The sequence below is a fragment of the Dipodomys spectabilis genome, unplaced genomic scaffold (assembly GCF_019054845.1).
Source record: "Dipodomys spectabilis isolate Male_0828 unplaced genomic scaffold, ASM1905484v1 ptg000043l, whole genome shotgun sequence".
NCBI lineage: Eukaryota > Metazoa > Chordata > Mammalia > Rodentia > Heteromyidae > Dipodomys > Dipodomys spectabilis.
In genome coordinates, this window is record NW_024870720.1 from 9,499,994 (window position 1) to 9,517,544 (window position 17,551).

The 17,551-nt window shown below is 37.1% G+C and overlaps 1 protein-coding gene across 5 annotated transcripts in view; it reads right to left on the reverse strand.

The window, feature by feature from the left end:
• The window catches only part of Atp8a1 (ATPase phospholipid transporting 8A1), a 215,073-nt gene that overhangs the window by 146,600 nt on the left and 50,922 nt on the right, over positions 1 to 17,551 (reverse strand). For 3 of the 5 annotated variants that reach the window (XM_042678094.1, XM_042678097.1, XM_042678095.1), the window contains 4 exons: positions 13,159 to 13,232; positions 7,873 to 7,942; positions 6,190 to 6,317; positions 470 to 581 (listed from right to left, as the gene is read on the reverse strand). In XM_042678094.1, the coding sequence (XP_042534028.1) occupies positions 470 to 581; positions 6,190 to 6,317; positions 7,873 to 7,942; positions 13,159 to 13,232 (384 nt within the window). Of the gene's footprint in view, positions 1 to 469; positions 582 to 6,189; positions 6,318 to 7,872; positions 7,943 to 10,470; positions 10,545 to 13,158; positions 13,233 to 17,551 lie in introns of all 5 variants that reach the window. The other 2 variants (XM_042678098.1, XM_042678096.1) reach the window with 2 other exon arrangements.

The window sequence follows — 17,551 nt, forward strand, 5'->3', positions numbered from 1 at the left end:
GAAAGGTTATATCGAACAACTGAGTTTCAAGGGATTTTGCTGGAAGACAATAGCAGAGAGGAGGGCCTTAGGCACCCATGACTCCTAGAAATCCTAAAGTTGTAAAGCAACATCGAAAGGATTTCTGCTTTTCAAACTTTCTGGTAGCATTCAAGAGAGCATGTATTGTTACACTGACTACTTGAAAAGATCACCAATAGTTAAAGTACACTGTCAAAAGACCAACACACACCATCACTCAAAGCACACGTAATGGATGACTTCTGGTGCAAGTTTCTAGTGCTCCTGTTGGCAATGAGTCCTTCTCCTAGAGGGAATTTCAAAACCTTTCCCGCTGAAGTATCAAATTCTAGATGGAGTGGGGCTCAGAAATCATAACAGATGGCCTGTTTGAGATTAAACCTAGAGCTACAAATAATACACTTATAAAAGTCTTAAGCCCAAAAGCATTTGCAGATACAATTCCCACCTGCATCAGCTTGGTATCATGTCCAGTGTAGACAACTATTCCATGAACCCACTGAGTATTTCTCAGCTGAGCACCTCGAAGAAGAATCTGATCTGCTCCCAAGGGAACGGTGCTAGGAAAGATTATGTTGACATTAGGAATGACATCTTCTGAAATGCACAAGAGAGGCACAGCCACTATATAGTTCCAAAATAGCCCGTCTTACAATTTATTTTATTTTTGGAAAGAAAGTAAATTTCTTATCAAAAAGAATAATTTTCTTAATGAGGAACTTCTTTTAGAAAGTTTTAGAAAGTTAATAATTCCCATAATTTATATTTGAAGTGTGGGATTGAATGTGACCCTGGCCTCAAATATTTACATGCTGAAGCCAATGTGATGGTATTTGGAGATGCCACTTTGAGAGATGAACAGATATAGAAGAGGACATGTGGGTGGGGTCTTCATGATAGGAGTAGTGCCTGTATGCCAAGAGACACTAGAGAGATTTATTTTTGTTGTATTAAGATTCATCAAGAAGACATCTTTTGCCAGACAAAAGTAGCCTTCATCAGGATTTGATCATGCTGTTACCCTGGTCTTTCATTTCCAGAAAAATCAATTTCTATTATTAAAGCCATCTATTTATGTATGGTGTATTGTATTTGAAGCCTGAGCAAATAAATATGCTATATTTGCAGAAAAAAGTTTAGTGATTTCAAGGGCTAATTCTCAACCTATTTGTTACTTTTCTTGAATTAAGATACAAATTTAGGATTCTAAAAAGTTTAAAGTTGTAGGGGGGTTCTGGTGGCTCTTGCCTGTATTCCTAACTACTCAGGAGGCTGAGATCTAAGGATAGTGGTTCAAAGCCAGCCCTGGAAGGAAAATTCATGAGACTTTTATCTCCAATTAACCACTAGAAAACAAGGAGTAGCACTGTGGCTTAAGTGCTGTAGAGTGCTCACTTGGAGCTGAAGAGCTCAGGGATAGTGCCCAGGCCCAGAATTCAAGCCCTACAACTGACCAAAAAAAAAATTTTTTTTTGGAAGTTGTGAGGCTAAGGGATTCCTCACCTCCTTCCAATTAAAACAAGTATTCTAGATTACAGATGTTCAAAATACACTAGATAAAAACACACAGGTTTCAACATAAAACTTGCATTGTCCCAAGACAAGCCCCTTTACCTATAACATTCAGTTTTCTAAGAATTGCAAACACATTTCCAATGAATGGTAAGCATTTCGAAGCATTTATTATCCTATACTTTCAACCACGTTATTCATGAAGAAAAGTCAAACTGGATCTTTTGTGGGTTATCTGTCTTGCCTCTACAATAGGTTATTGGAGAAATAAGACGGGTATAATACTATCATAGATATATTGGGTTATTTGATAGGAATGTAACATATAATTTAATGGCCTTAAGAATTCTTATGAGGGCTGGGAAGGTGGCTCAGTGGTAGAGCACTTGCCTTGCATGCCTGAGGCCCTGGGTTCGATTCCTCAGCACCACATAATCAAAAAGAAAAGAGCCGGAAGTGGCACTGTGGCTCAAGTGGTAGAGTGCTAGCCTTGAGCTGAAGAGCTGAGGGACAGTGCCCAGACCCAGAGTTCAGGCCCCACGACCGGACCCCCCAAAAAAAAAAGAATTCTTATGATCTAACCTTCATTTTAATAACAATAAAAGCAAAATAGTTGAAAATGCACTTTAAAAAGTCTTCTATACTCAGGGGGCTGAAATCTGAGGATCATGGTTCCAAACCAGCCTGGGCAGGAAAGTCTGTGTGACTCTTATCTCTAATTAGTCACAGAAAAAGCTGGAAGTGGTGCTGCAGTTCAAGTGGTAGAATGCTGGCCTTCAAGGCCCAGGACTCGTCAAAAAAAGGGCAGACTTCTGTAAATAAAGAAGAAAACAAATTCCTTAAGAAAACTTTACAGAGAACATAGAATTTGTCAGCGAATTCCAACTGATGCGGCCTTCTATGGCTCTGAAGGCTTCAGAAGTCAGTGGCAGCTTGGGTTTGGGATCTTCTTTCAGGAATAACCAAAGTTCCACTGGCTCTGATGTCAACAGTCAGAAAGGAGAGTGAGTATCCTTTGAAGGTAGTGCATTTCAGTTTCCAAAAAGGACACAACACAACTTTCCCTCTTTAGGCACAACAAGCATGCCTCAGGGCTCATCTGGATGGAAGCCTATCTTGGACTATTTTGCCACTATGAAAAACACTTGAGACAGGTCATTTTATAAGTACTTTATATAATAGGTTTTGATTCAGTGTCAGAGGTTGCAAAGTCCAAGCTTAAGTGGTTACACGTGGCAAGGGCTTAGTGATTTGCTGTAATGTGAGAGTTTGAAAAGCCAGCTGAGAGCTTGGGGATAGACAAAAGCCTGTGCAAATTGTAAGTCATTTACTGCTTACCACTGCTTCCTAAGATAAGGAAGCCCTTTATCACTAGCATAAGATTATATCACAAGTTGGTGCTTGTGACTTCAAGGATATTGATCAAGACTGTATCACATGATGGATGTTTGTGACTTCAAGAATACCCATACCTCACTTTCTGCACACACACCCCTGTACCCTACTCAATAAATACCTTGTAAAAAGGACCTTGGACACCTGGTGGAAGGCTTCAGGCCCCTGGTGCCCCAAACCTCAATTCCACAATCCATCTCCATGACTGACTTGTCCAAGGTCACAGTGGGTTGCGACACTGTAATCTCAGTGGCATCACTTTGTGGGAGTGCATGGGACAGTGACTAGAAATAGCAAATCTATTCCCTGACTCCAGGAAAACAGCCATTAAGCCTTTCTGAAGGAGATCTTAATAGAGCTACAACCTAACACCAGTACATTGAGGACCAAGCTTCCAACCCATGGCCTTTTAGAAATATCAATCTTATATATGTATTAAGATTTGGGGTACATTTCAGAGTTGGAAGGGGCCTTGTGTTTAAAGCAGATTTCCACGAAGTTCTTGAGAAGTCATTGAGCTATGCCAGGTGTACCACTGCCCCACCCTACTATAACCAACAGCATTTGTGTTGTGGATTGCATGGAAATAGGTATCAATTTTTCTAAAATGAAATATGCTACTTTTTAATTAGTAGGGCTAAAGAAGTTATTGTTAGTTTGCTTCCCAGATGGAATTCCAAAGCTTGTCTGGCTTTAGGCAATGATCCTTATCTTTGAAGTAATCAAAGTATTCTCACTCCAAATGGTTTCTAAGAATACTGAGTAATCACTGTCAACGCCAAATGTGCTACTTCCACCTTCTTGTAAAATAAAGCACCTTACGTAAATGGTATCTGTATCCTAAATCTTGGCACCACTACACAAAATTTTTCCTTCACAGCATGGATTAATTTGGCATCAATTTAGGGGGAACTGGTAAGAAATGGAAGCTGGCCAATTACGAATGTCAGACTGAAGAAATATTACTTGTGTAAATGGTTCAATCTATCATTAGTGTATAACCATATGTTCAGAGAAAGATCACTCTGAGCAAACTTTAGAACAATAATTACATCAAAGATTATGAGAAAGCTTCTGGTGGATTCAAATAAAGACAACAGTTCAGAGTAACCTTCAAATGTCCAATAAAGCAATCACGAAATAATGAAAGCACCAATGACATTCTCCAAGGCTGGTTGAACTAATGCACCTATCTAGATAACATTTAGCTAGTCATTATAAATGTCTGGTAGATGGATATATTGGAGAGCATGCTGGCAATGAAGGGAAAGTTGGAAGAGAGAAAACAAGGCAGGAGGCAAGAAAGGTCCTACTCTTTCTGCTAGGTTATACCTCATTTCTTTACTCTTTGAAACAAAACTCCTTGAATAAGCTCATCAAGCTCCACCTGTTCTGATCAAGGCACAAGATTTCTACTTGTAATGTTATCATTAATGTTCAACTACACTGTACTTGGCTATCTGCAATATCTGACTCATTGTAGTCTCCTCCCCACCCCCCTAACCCCCCACCCCCTGCAATCCTGGTAGTTTCTTCACTCTCTCTTCGTTTCCCTACCACAAACATGGTCTTCATTTCTTTTAATAGACCCTTCTCTTTTCTCAACTTCTTAATATTGGCAGTCTTAGAACCATCTTTGGGCTTTCTAACTTTACTGTCTCTATCCTGAATGGTTTCTTCTAGTTCCATAGATTTATGTGTCAATGCTAAGAGACTTCTATACCTATATATTCAACTGCCTCCTGGACTTTGTAGATTTAGTGAGTCCAAAACTAAACTAGTGACTGTCCTTCCTTATTACCGTCCCATGGATGTCCATTTTACTCACTGTATACCTTCACAGTGGCCTTCGAGGCCTTACACGATCTGGTCCACTGTTATCCACTACTGGCCTTTCTTCTATTACTCTTTTTATTGATCACATTACTCCACCCAGATCACTATCATTGCAAATTTATTCCAGGTATTTTCTCACTTTAGCATTATGTAATCATTAATAACTTTTACTATTTCCTTTGTGTGAAATCCTCTTGCAGACATTCACAAGGTTAAGCTCCTCACCTCTTACTCAACATTGCTCAAATGCCATCTTCTCAATGAAGTCCACTTCAACTATCCTAACGGTCTAATTAATAATGTATTTTCTCCCAAGGAGTCCTAATGTTGCTTACTCTATCTTCCTTTCCAAAGAAGTTTTGTTTTCTAATATAAGGTTGAATTTTCTCATGGACACTTAGTTGTTTGTTTGCCCTTCCCTTGTATACAGCTCACAGGATGCCATTGACTAAATGTTAGTTTCCCCACCCATCCTGTATTTATAAATTGAAACCTAGTCCTCAATATAGTGATATTAAGAGGTTAGGTTAGGGAGTGACTAAGTCATGAAAATTCTGCCCTCACAAACGGAATGTATGTCCTTCTTATACAGGAGGACTGAGGGCCTCTGCCATGAAAGAACACAAAGCAGGCTCCATCTATGAGCAGAAGGTCACCAGCTCAAGTGTGCTGCTGTCTTGACCTTGGACTTTGCAGCTGCCAACATTGTGAACAATGAATTTAAAGTATTCACAAAACTTCCAGCTAAGGAATTTTATTAAAGCAACCTGAACGAGTAAAGACACAGAGGTGGAATATTTATCTGCTTTGTTCACAGTTGCTTCCTTACCATTTATAAATGGCCTGGCCCACTAGGTACATAATCAATTCTGACTGAATGAATGAGGGAAGAGTTAGGGAAATGGTAGAAAAGAGGTAAGGAGAGAAAGACAGGAATCAGTAAGAACAAAAGGTGACTACAGATGATAACATGGGCTACAAGACAGCCTATAGAATTACACAAAGGAGATAAGAAATTGTCCAATACAATGAACCTCTTGAGGTTAGATCCTAAACTCATTGGGACATCTGGAAACCATACAAAAGGACCCCCAGCCATGGAGATTAGACACTTAAAGCATATAAGCAGTATTTTGGTCAAAGAATAAACCACAGATTATTTACAAACTGAACAATCTGCTGTAAGCCCTAAAATATCCCTAAAAATATCCACTTGACAGATTGGCAAGAACCCTGGGAAAGACTTCAGTTATGCCACATAAATGGGGTTATGATTTAGTGTTTTCACAAAAAGACTCGGGTTGGAATATATACATGGTTAAAACAAGGGTTTCGAGTGGTCCATCTTGGAGTAGAAGAATATAGTATGCAGCCAGACTTGCAAGACATTCATGACATGGTGAATGTCATGAATGGTTTACATACCCATGTCCATCAAGCCTTATATTTCCAACAAAATCGTAGAGATGTCTGTTTGGGCTTTCACATTCAATTCTGCCAGAAATTCTCATCAAATTGTCAATGTCTTTGATATCCGAGGTTGCTGGTAAGCCCTGTTCACATTTTTAAATAAGCGAAGAGTACATTAAGTAAGTTGCATTGAGGCAGTCGATTCATCCAAGTCTTAGGTTCTAAGGGGTCCCACTATTTCATGAGTAATTTGCTCTCCTTACACAACCACTCTCTGTCCAATCGTAATAGCTTTTGAGAAAGTTCTATAGTAACTATCAACAAGTTTACTTAAAAAAAAAAAAATTAGACAGGTTCCTAACTTTACCAGTGGCTCATGCCTATAATCCTAGCTATTCAGGAGGCTGAGATCTGAGGATCCCAGTTCAAAGCCAGCCCAGGCAGGAAAGTCTATGAGAATCTTATCTTCAATAAATTACTGAGAAAAAGCTGGAAGTGGCATTGTGGCTCAAGTGGTAGAATGCTAGCCTTGAGCTAGCCTTGAGCACAGAGAGGCTCAGGGACAAAGCCCAGGCCCTGAGTTCAAGTCCCAGGACTAGCAAAAAAAAAAAAAAAAGTTAATACTTGGTATTATGCAGTCTCAGTCTGCCTGCTAAATCTGAACAAAGGCTAAAGTATGGGCAAAGGCTGTGTTCAGAAGCAGTTTTATTTGCCTTCCCTCCTTTTCCCCTCTCCCTTCCCAGGGCGGGGGGGGGGGGGGGTTGTCGGGAAACATCCCCTAGGAGTGGCTGCCACTGAACACAACCTCTCTTCCTAGGGCATTCCTTCCATGACATTTCTACTCATTCATCAAGATGCCAAAGGTGTGTGCGTGTGTGTGTGTGTGTGTGTGTGTGTGCGCACACGCGTGAGCACACTTCCGCACGTGCATACACATAAAATTTGTTCATTCATTCATTCATTCATGCTAGTACCATAGCTTGAATTTAAGGTCTCACACTCTTGTTTGGCTTGTTTGCTTGTGTGGCTGGTATTCTACCATTTGATCCATGCCTCTGGCCTGGGTTTTTGCTGGTTTCTTTGGAAAGGGAGTCTCATGGACTTTTCTGCCCAGGCTAGTTTGGAACCATAATCCTCTAACCTCAAGCCTCCTGAGTAGCTATGATTACACTTTGAAACACTGAGGCTTAACTTTAACTCCCCCTTTAAACTTGAATAATAAAAGCCTTACAGTTCTTTTCTGCGAAGTAGAGAAATCTAAAGTAATCTAAATCCTTAAAGATCAATGAGTTATAGAATAGCAAAGTATACTAGAGTTTCCTGATATGGCAAAATCAAATAATAATCTGGGCTAGGTAAATAGGAAAAATAAATAAGCTAGCAATTGTCAATGCACTTAGAATGACTACTAATCGTACATACCAGTGTCAAAGCACTTAGAATCATCTGGGTATTGGCTATTACAGAAAATAATAAAAATATTATAAACAGTATTTATGTGATGGACCACTTTTAAGGCAAGTAAATCTGAGTTCTATAATACTTGACCAGTTCTCGAGACCTCTTCACAGTGTTTCCATGAGAGAATAGTTGTAACTGAGCAGAATTTGTTCAACTCAAGACAATAAAACCATTAACAAAGCTACTGATTGCATGCAATAAAACAGCAATGATTATATGAACTCCTATTAAACTTACCTGTCTAATTTTCAAGTTAGTTTCACCATCTAAGTTGGATGTCTCAATGTAGCACATGGCCTGGGGCTCACTGTCGTTTAGAATTGAGAAGAAAAAGAGATTTAGTGGGGGAAGGACAGCAGAATAATAACAATACCTTATTCAATTGCTCACTCACCAAAGCTGAAGCTTTTGTGCTAAACAAAGCTACAGTCACCTAGCTTCTTGAAGATTTTCATTCTAATAGCAAGATGCTGTGAGGCAAAACCCATGCATGACAAGTCATGGACCAGCTGTCCAGCCAGAAGGACCCAAAAGCAATTTCCTGACAATACTTAGTAATGGTTTTCAAGATAATGAAATGAGTAGATCTGTCACATTATTTTTAAATTGCTCATCCATATAGACACAACACAGACTGTATTTGAAATGTAAAGCAGTTTTGTGTCCAAATTTATCTTTAGCTCTGAAATACCAAATGAGATTTCCATGCTCCTGGCCCACATGTAAATTGGTTATGAAAGTGGTTGATTAGAAAATTCCAGATGGCCACTGCCACAAACTTGCCTACTCCTCTATCCTCTATCTACCCTTTTAGTGAGAATAAACAGGGCCATATGGACCATGTAACATTAAAAATTTAAGGCTACTTTGAAAAGCTGCATGGACATATATTACAGTAAAACTGGATATACAAGTTTTTCCCTTGGTTTTGTTCCATTCCTGCTCTCCTTGAGTGATTCTTGAGGCAGGAAAAAAATCAAATGAAAATTAGCCCAATTGGTCAATATCTAGGTTGCCCTGAACATAGAAAATCGACTCCATGCATCTCTACCAGAATGGAAAAGCAAACTTTGGTGTGCAGTTCCATCATAGGTTGGTCTGTTTTTTCTAGTTTATCATCAGCATGTCAGCCTAAATTGTTTGACATTCTTTTCCTTCCCATGCTGACTTTATGTGCCCTGCACTTATGAGTTTACTATATAATTTGATTCTCAGTTGCATGGAAAAGCAATTTGAGGTTAAACCAATCTCATTAGTACTTCAGTTAAATCCTATCTTACTAACATCACATAGGTTACTCTGAATATAATTCCTACTAAGTATGGGCACTTGGAGTTAGAAGGAAAAACAGTGGCAAGACAGAAACACTAGGAATTTTCTAATCAACTTCCAATTTGTACATGTGCAAAACAGACTATTTAAGGTTTCAGAAATGGGTATTTAGTTTAATTTTGTGCCCCCAAGATTTGTGAAAATCACTTAAACACATGAACATTAATCAAATATTTTTGAGATTCATTTTATAGTAACTGTACGTTCTTCCACTTGCTCCATGAGCTTTCTTTTATAAAGGCTGGTAATTTTCCCTTCAACTGTCATCTTCTAATATTAATAATTTCACCCTGCCAATTATTACTCAAAAACCCTAATCTTTAAATCACTCTCAAGTGGTAATTTTTACTGTGATAATTGTTTCAAACTTGTAATTTTCATATGTATATATATATATATATATATGCATAAATACATATGAAATAGAAGTAGTTTACAAAAAAATATTCTTTTCAGATAATATGATGAAAAGTAAAATGCACAATGACAATACTAAGTCCATATATTTGCAGCAAAATACATTATATTGTTACTGATAAATCTATTTATCCAAGGCCAGTCTCCTATGGAGAGTAACATTTCCTGTTTTGTTTCCCCCACAAAACAACTTGTCTAGAACTTTCGATGGAGGGACTTTTTGAAGTGGGGCAAATAAAAATGACATCGAGACTCAGAACATTCTTAATATATCACGGAAGATAGCTGTGACTGAAGCAGTACTTAACAGAGCTGCAAAAAGGTAGCAGGAAGTCAAGAATCATGCTAGATCAAAAATGTTTCAGCAAATTACAATGACATCCAAAACACAAACTACAGTCCGAGAGGCAAAGCAGGCTTTTTGATTAGTAAGTGGAAAAAGAAACAATGAAACGAGAGATGCAAATCACAACACAGACACTAGTAGACAGTTTGGAAATGATCACAATAACGTGCACTTTGTCACGAGTTACAAGTGGGATAAGGAGTGATCCCGAAGCATGCGGTACAAAAATGTACAACAGCCAGCTTTGTGCAGGGGGTCCTCTATAAACCCTATCCAAGCCCAAATTACAATTATAATCGTGGGAAGGATTCTGTAGAACTCATCTTTTAGATGAGAATAAGAAGACAGGCTTAACGCGTCATCACTTTTCAATGACTATTGCATAAAAAGCTTAAGCTGTTCAAAACAATACCCTGGAGATGTAATAAGTTAAGCCTATACTGAAGCATGTTGTAAAATATGAATATACATGTCAATGATGTATTGGAAATACCATCTACCTTTACTGGGCACACCTCTTAGACTCCCACTGGAAACAATAGGAGTTGAAATCTACCCATTTGAGGGACAAACTTTACCCATATGGGATTCATTAAATACCTTTAAAACATCTATGAAAGATCTATCACAAAGTATAAAAAGTGACAGAGACAGGTCTCAAGCATATTTGGGTGCAATGGCTCTCTGGTTTAGGGTGAGGACCCACATACACACATCCTGTACAGCTCCATGGTTCTAACCTTGTGGACAGACTGATGAGATCTGCTGGGAGATGTTCCCCATTGGTCACTTTGACTATTTCCCCTACTGCCACCTACATGTCCCAGTGTAAAATAATTAAAATGGGGGAAAATGAATAACAGAGAGAAAAAACAAACAAACAAATGGACAAAAGAGACAGAAGATTGAAATTATTATAGAAAATAATACATGTTAATAAAAATGTCTAGTGTTAATTTTTTCAAAACTTATTTTGATCAGGCTGAAATGTATAAGAAAATACTGAATTGCTTATTTTGCTTTTAAGACCAACTTTCATTTTCTAATGAGAATACTTCAAATGTTTATGTTCAATATGTTTTACGAAGAGTGCTACTTTCTCTTGCAGATTTCCCTTTTTCTAATTCTTCAACCTGCTATGCACAGTATGTCCATTTCTACCAAAAAGCCAAGAAATAACTGTTGCATCTAATTTTTAGACACTTGAAAACGAAGTGTATTACACTAACGATTCCTGCTTCCACCAGACTCCTCCCAAATATTAAGATACTTGAAAATGTTCTGATTCTAACTGGGCACCAGTGGTTCACTTCTGTAATCCTAGCTACTCAGGAAGCTAAATTCTAAGGATCAGGGTTGGAAGCCTAGTTGGGCAGGTAAGTCTGTGAGAATCTTATATCCACTTAATCAGTAAAAAGTCAGAAATGGAGCTAAGAGACAGTGGCTGAACCCTGAGGTCAAGCTCCAGCACACACACACACACACACACACACACACACACACGTTCTCATTCTAAATTATTTTCAATGTTAACTGTGTAAGTATCTTATTGGATTAAGTGGAAAGCTGAAGAAAGAAGATTGTTGGGATATTAGAAGGCATAATTAAAGCCTTAAGAGATATTTAGTAATTAATAAAATCCAAGTAATACACTGTGAGGGTTTTCTGGTGGGCAGGAGCTAAGTATGAATCTCCAGAAAAATTTTCAGGGAATGTGCAAAATAGACATGCCAAAAATACACCTAGACTTGAATCAATAGCTTGAGTAATTTATTTTATCACTCAACACATTACTGGATTGGTTGTTCTATGCTAATATTTCAGTGTATTCATAAAAATCAGTAAGACATAGTAACTTCCTTCCAACCATGTTCATGCTTTAATTTCAAGCTACCTTACTGAAGATATATAACTAATAACTAGTAATTGAATAAAAACGGAAATTAAGTATAATAAATATTTTTCAAAATTTTTACTGCTAATTCATGCTTGCAGGTGATAACCACAGTGTAATTATCTTGGCAGCAGACTGTGTGGCATAATGAAAATAATTAGTTTTAGTTTTCCAACCTTGACTTAATCATTAGCTACAGTTTAGTGACTAAATAGAAAACAATGTCAAAATTTCTCTTTCTGTTAAATGATTTAAAAACTAATTTTTAGGATTAAAGTAGTTTTCAAAGACTTAAGTAATGTGAAAATCCCTTAAGGGCCACATGTTGGTTGGTGGCTCACTCCTGTAATATTAACAACTGTGATCTGAGGATCACAGTTTGAAGCCAGCCCAGGTAGAAAAAAAAAAGTTGGTGAGACTGTTATCTCCAATAAACCACCATAAAGCTGAAAGTAGAGGCTTGTAGCAGAAAAAGCCAAGTGAGCGATTGAGGTTTTAGTTCAAGCTCCAGTATGAAACCATCCATATTTGTTTCTCAAATCATTTTTCTGCCCAAAAGAACCCTTTTCTACATATGGCACAAACGGTACCGATTATAAAATATAGAAAATATAACCACCTGTGGTTATTTCATTAACCTGTTATTTATTTCTATAAATAACTCTCCAAATCCAAGTACTGTCAAAATATATAAATAATGTCTTGTTTTCTCATTAAATTGCACCAATTTGTCAAAATTCCAATCACTTTAGATCATGACCTGATTAAATAAGTTTTGAAAAAAGGACACTGTCCATATTTATATGTGGATTTTTACAAATAAAACTGTCCAAGGAAATGATGATAAACAACCTCTAAGATATTAAAAACATTTCTTTGTAATTTATAGTAGGACTAGTTTTACAGTTTTTAAACCTAAAACCATTTGAAAAATCACATTCTTTAAAGGGTAACTATGCCATATGTTTCTGAATACTAACTCACGACTCTCTTAAATCTGAGCAGAACAAAATTTATCTAAATTCAGTAACAGAAAGCACTGAAGAAAGAGCAAAGCACTTTTTTTCGGTTGGAAGAATATGGCATTTGAAAAGGTACGATGACAAAAATAAATCCCTTATCCATTTTCTTCTACCATTTCACCCCAAGGATCAGGAAACTTTACAGAGATAGATGATTACATCATAAAAGAATTTATGATGGACACGGACTGAAAGATAAAAATTAATAGGACTCAATCCATGGATAGAAACTAAGTGACAGGAAATCTTAGACAGTTAGGGGTCCACACACACAGATCTGCCCACATTGAGAGAAAGAGAAGACTGAATTTTGAATTACATCACACCAATTTACTTATTCTATATGGCTATCATGAAAGATCCCTTTAAGTCGAATTTTTGAATGCTTGATTAAGAAACAGAGAGGTTTGAAATTCTTCGTTTATTCCTTATTTCCTTGGAGAAATCACAAGATCAATGCAGGGTAGAGAAATTGTCCTCTACACTGTTTGAGCATCAGTAGGTATCTCTACCTTGATGAGAGAAGTACAGTGTCAGCAGGTATATACTCTTTGCCTTTTATTATAACTATATCTCCAACATTTACCTGAAAGAAAACTGGGAATCAATTAATTATCTGCATGTAAAGATTGTTACAAATACACAAACCATTGCATTAAAGCACAGAAGACAGGAGAATGGCAAATAAGAACCACTTATCTTCACAAAATGGCATATAATTGTTTAGGGATGAAGACAGGAATGGGGAATTGCTTCAAAAAAATGAATTACATACCTTCTCATATTCTCTCTCTCTTTGACATAAAAATAAAAAGGAGGAATTCACCCATTGAGATCTTTATCAAACTTGAGGAAATCTGAACATTACCAGAGATGTTATGATATATGTATGTCATCATTGACCCTGATGAAACAAATATTACTCATAATATGGAAAGGGAGAAAATAAATTTGAGATTCTAAGTTATTTGCTCAGGAGCAGTGTAGAAAAGCTTAGACTCAAATCCACATCTGACTATGCAAAGCTTGATTTTTGCATAAGTAAATTTGCTGAACCTATTGCTGTAACTCAAAAGAATTTAAAAACACAGCATAATCTCAATTTTACTACCAGTTATCATTTTTTCAGAGCATGGCATGACAAATTAAAGGTGCCCTCGGACCTTATCAGAGGCTGTGAGAAGTGATTTCTGTGTTAGGTGGTATGTTTTACTGTTTTTGGCAAACCACACAACTCTAACTCAGTAACCATCTGACAACTCAGATGTCGGCCGCCCCCACTGCCTCAGGAATGATCCCTTATCTCATAGTAGACAGATAACCTTTTTATTCTTCATACTCTCTACTTTCCCTTGAATTCTAAAATAAAAAAAAACTTTGCTGGGGGAAAGGAGAGATAGTATTCTAATAGATACATCTAATAAATTTGTGCAGAGGTGGCGCTGCTCCCTTTTACTTTATAATCTGGAAACTGTAGAGGTTTGTTTGGGTACCTTGATTTTTTTTAAAGAATATGACATTTGGGCTGGTAAGGTGGCTCAGTGGTAGAGCGCTTGCCTTGCATGCCTGAGGCCCTGGGTTCAATTCCTCAGCACCACAGAAGCAAAAAGAAAAAAGCCGGAAGTGGCACTGTGGCTCAAGTGGTAGAGCACTAGCCTTGAGCTGAAGAGCTGAGGGACAGCGCCCAGGCTCAGAGTTCAGGCCCCATGACCGGACCCCCCCCCCCAAAAAAAAAAGACATTTGGACTACTGGAAACTGACATATGACACCTAAGACCTTGGAATCAGCGACTTCCTACTTCAAAAAAGGGCAAACATGAAGCAAACAACAACAAACAAACAAAATGGTAAGTGTAAATGCAAATCAGCCCTTAAAAGACTGCAATAGTACCGGTAGCAGTCAATGACCACAATCTTATAAAAATACAAATTCTTTGTGATCATGGCATGTAGAGGATGTAATCCAAGATACCATTGAATTGTTCTTTAACTGCTTCCCATGTGTTGATATTTCTACTTCGGTTACATTATACGCTTCATAAAACCAAGACTGTATTTGTCTATATAATCTATTTTATAACGGAAACTTCATTCATGAAAGCAGCTGTACACAGTGGCTTTTATACATGTAGGTAGCTCACAAGCCATGCTTCCCATGAAGCCAGAAAAATGTATTCATTTCAGAAAAAAAAAGCCTCAGGGCAACAACTGGAGGAATGAATACCTAACGTCTGAGAAGTGAATCTTCCCATCTGTGAAGGACTAGGTGGACACTGTGGGATTGGTAGGTCCTCTGAGGACCATTAAAAAAGAAACCACAATCACTATGCATATGCATGGCAAAGAAGGCATCCCAAAGTGATGTCTCTCACATGATCCTGGCATGTAGATGACATTCTCAGTTTGGGCTGGTTGGTTGTGAGCATATGTATGTATGCACATATCATGTGTGTATGATGTATGCATGTATGTTCTTTAGAGACCATGCCTTGCAGTGTTAAGGTTGGCCTTGAACTGGAGATCCTATTATCTCAGCCTCCTGAGTGCTTGGATTATAGGTGTATACATTACTACACTTGACTGTTACTTTTTTTTTTTAAGTTTCTTTTTGTGAATAAAAACATAATGTATTTAGGGATTTTTTAGAACCATGAAATATTAAATGTTAAATCTGAAATTTCATTTTGTTTTTATTAAATGGTATTACATTCTCAAGTTAAAATTTAGTGCATTATTAATAATAACTTTTTTGTTGTTGTTGGTCATGGGGCTTGAACTCTGGGCCTGGGCACGACTGCTCAGCTCTTCAACTCAAGGTTAACACTCTACCACTTGAGCCACAGAGCCACTTCCAGTTTTCTGAGTGCTTTATTGGGAATAAGAGTCTCACAGACTTTCCTGCTGAGGCTGGATTTGAACAGCAATCTTCAGATCTCAGCCTCCTGAGGAGCTAGGGTTACAGGTGTGAGCCACCAGCGCCTGGCATTAATAACTTTAATTGAGAAAATAGTACTGATAATTAAAGTTTAAAAATACTGTATAATAAGTGATTACAAAGTTTTGTTTCTAATGTAAATATTTATTTATAAAGAAATGTTTTTGTTGTTGTTGTTGTTATTTTGTTGGTGGTGGGGCCTTAACTATGGGCCTAGGTGCTGTCCCTCAGCACTTCAGCTCAAGGCTAGCACTCTACCACTTGATCCACAGTGCCACTTCTGGCTTTTTTCTGCTTATGTGGTGCTGAGGAATCGAGTTCAGGACCTTGTGCATGCAAGGCAAGCATTCTACCACTGAGCCCCCTTCCCAGCCCTGGTTTTGTTTTTTAATTGTACAAAATGCATAAGTCAAGGAAAGAACTTGCCTCCATAATATGCCCAATCCAGCCAAAGTCAGCTTTGTGTCTGACCACTTGCTTGATATAATGCTGCTTCTGCGGAGGAATCTCAGGGTTCATGGTCCTGCTCTGTTTATCTATGATTCTATTTTACAACACAAGAACCTCTATTATGTGTTTCTTCTTTGTGATGAGCTCACTGCTTGGTACCTTTATGTAAAAAAGTACTTTTTGAATACAGAGTATAAAGTTTTTCTGTGTTGTCATAGCACATAAAGTGACAATGCTTACTTGCCATGAGTGTAGAATGCACTAATTTCTTTATAAAATGTGTTCCTCACTGTATATCATGTACACTAATATTTATCTATTATAAATAATGCTAGAACACATATTTTATATATGTAAAGATTTTCTCCCACTTCATGATTACTTTCTTTGGATAAATTCCTAGAACTCTCCTCTATGATTCTCAATCCACAATGGTATAGGAATAAAATATAAAAATTCTGAAATAGTCCAGGAGCCAGAGGCTCATACCTGTAATCCTTGCTACTCAGAAAGCTGAGATCTGGAGGATCAGGTTAGAAGCCAGCCAGGGCAGAAAAGTCCATGGCTACTTCCAAAATAACTGATACACCAGGCTGGGTTGGAGAAGTGGCTCAAGTGGTAGAATATCAGTCAAGCAAGCAAAACTGTTTGTATGAGTTTCAGAAACAATGTTGTAAGCTTTTAGCCAACTGAACTTATTTTTGGTATAGTCTGTCACTTAGCTATAAACTAAATATTCAAGCATTATTCTACTAATGTTTAAGAAAATTAATGTTTTTACCACTTATTTTTGTCTGGTCTATAAAATATTTAAAAGTTTTTTTCTTTAACATTGTATTCTATTCTTTGCTATCTTTATTTATGATTTTCTGTTCATTATTGTCTGTTTTTAAACTATATTCATACTATTTAAATAACTTTCCCATTTATTTACTTACAATTAACTCTAGTACTTTCTTCTTCATGTTTCCATAGTCTTCTATTTTCTCAACAATTTAATTTTGAAGAAATCAGACTAGTAATTTAATCGACTCTTGAGGGTTAAAAAGGATAATTTCCTGGGAATCATAATTACATTAATAATTTGAAATATGTACATTTAAGTGGATCTTTGACACTTCAGGTTTATAGATGATTTCTTTAGATTGTATGCATATTTTATTTGTATGCATGTTATCAGCAATATGATCTTTCTTCCCATTTTCTAACTTGATATTGCTCACTGAAGAATGCTTTTGATGTCTGGATATTCAGAATTCATCATGGAGACAAACTTTATTTTCTAATTAAGCATCTCTTTGTAACTCTACATGATATAAGCTCATCTTAGCTAGGTGACTACTGTTTCCACTTTAAATTAAATGCTATCTCTCTGTTTCTCAACATAAGATGTCCATTTGAAGCATGTCTCTGACTCCCAAGATGACTGAAAATACAGTTATTATAGTTAATCAAAATTGGTGATTTGGTATTTTTGCCTGTAAAAATTTTTAAAAGAAGATTTAAAGTAATTCATAGAG